The 1,482-nt window shown below is 35.6% G+C and overlaps 1 protein-coding gene across 1 annotated transcript; it reads left to right on the top strand.

Moving 5' to 3' along the window:
* On the top strand, positions 1–1,279 carry LOC106095606 (pyridoxine/pyridoxamine 5'-phosphate oxidase). The gene is made up of 4 exons (XM_013262848.2): positions 1–214; positions 282–438; positions 514–970; positions 1,178–1,279. Exons 1-4 carry the CDS (start codon positions 187–189, stop codon positions 1,241–1,243), a joined length of 708 nt encoding a protein of 235 aa, XP_013118302.2. The 5' UTR covers positions 1–186; the 3' UTR covers positions 1,244–1,279.
* The last annotated feature ends 203 nt before the right edge of the window (positions 1,280–1,482 follow it).

Genomic DNA, 1,482 nt, shown 5'->3' on the forward strand with positions numbered 1-1,482 from the left:
AATTTTCAATGGCCAAACAACAATCATGCAAATATAAACAGAAGATAAGCGGCAATAGAATAAAAAATAAATTGTTTTTATTACTGCAATGACGTTAAACTGCTAACTGTTGTACGGATTGCAGCTGCTTAGATTAAAATTTAAACCGAATTTGATTGAAAGAATCAGTTATTAAAAATTCGCAAGATGTCAACTGCAAGTGTTCCATTATCCGGTAAGTTGCTTGTTTTTGCGGTGCTTTGGAAAAAAATTTGTTGTTGAATTCTCTTTGATGGCAACAGCTCTGCGCATGAAATACATGGAAAAGAAAGAAGCATTTCTGGAGGAGAACATAAAGGTAAAGGAACCCATCAGTTTGTTCAATGAATGGATGAGCCAGGCAGTGCAAACGGAAGGTATTTTAGAACCAAATGCGGCTTCATTGGCTACAGTGAATAGGTGAGATTTTGTTTGTTTGTAAATAATTAACTTCGAATTACGCAACTTTAACAAATGTTGCCTTATGAATTTCAGTAAAGGCTGTCCTTCCAATCGTTTTGTTTTACTCAAAGATGTGTCGCCTGCAGGATTCACTTTTTTCACCAACTATGGCAGCCGCAAGGCCAGCGACATTGAAAACAATAACAATGTAGCCATGACTCTTTATTGGTGTCCATTGCGTCGTTCAGTGCGTATTGAGGGTACTGCTGAGAAAATCCCTAAGGAAGATTCCTTAAAGTATTTTCATGAAAGGCCAAGAGCCAGTCAAATTGGCTCTTTAGCTTCGGAGCAAAGTTCTAGAATACCTTCACGTCAGCATTTGGATCAAATCGAAAAGAAACTCAAACAAGATCTGGGAGATGATAAGGAGGTACCTCTGCCCAACTGGGGTGGTTACTTGATACGGCCAAGGTTAATTGAATTCTGGCAAGGACAGACGGATCGTTTACATGATCGCATTGTATTTAGAAAGCATGCGGGTGTGGAGAAGGTAACTACAAACTATTTTTTAAGTAGAAATCCAGGAAAGTGAATTAAATTTTTATGTTGGCTTTGGGTTCCCTAAAAGAAACCCAAATATCTCAATGCTGCAACTTTTCTTGAAACACATTTTTATATTCCGCAATAGGCCATAGGTCCATCTTTTCCCTATAATTCTTGTTCGATTTTTAATAATGTGTGCTTTATTTCATTCTAGGAAGTTGACAATGTTTTAATACATCCTGCTGAAAATGGTTGGGTTTATGAACGCTTGGCTCCTTAATTGCTAATAAAGAATTTATGGCTGTAACCAAAATGATACGACACTGGTTTGTATATTCACATGATTTAGCGATGCCATGTAGAAAGATTTTGTATTATTATTGAGTTGATTAGCCAATGTCACTGTTATTTAAGTGATAAGCATAAACATTAAAGCCAAAGTACATTTTGGATAAATAAAATAAAAAAAGAAAGAAAAAAAAAAAGAAAATATTAGTAAATTAAGCATTGAAAACCCTA

This window comes from Stomoxys calcitrans, chromosome 2 (genome assembly GCF_963082655.1).
Source record: "Stomoxys calcitrans chromosome 2, idStoCalc2.1, whole genome shotgun sequence".
In the NCBI taxonomy this organism is placed as follows: domain Eukaryota; kingdom Metazoa; phylum Arthropoda; class Insecta; order Diptera; family Muscidae; genus Stomoxys; species Stomoxys calcitrans.

Bases quoted from the DNA above. Each gene is read 5' to 3' on its own strand.
- LOC106095606 (XM_013262848.2), top strand. From the start codon at position 187: ATGTCAACTGCAAGTGTTCCATTATCCG. The intron at 215-281 runs GTAAGTTGCTTG...TGATGGCAACAG, and splicing joins TGCAAGTGTTCCATTATCCG to CTCTGCGCATGAAATACATG. The intron at 439-513 runs GTGAGATTTTGT...TATGAATTTCAG, and splicing joins TCATTGGCTACAGTGAATAG to TAAAGGCTGTCCTTCCAATC.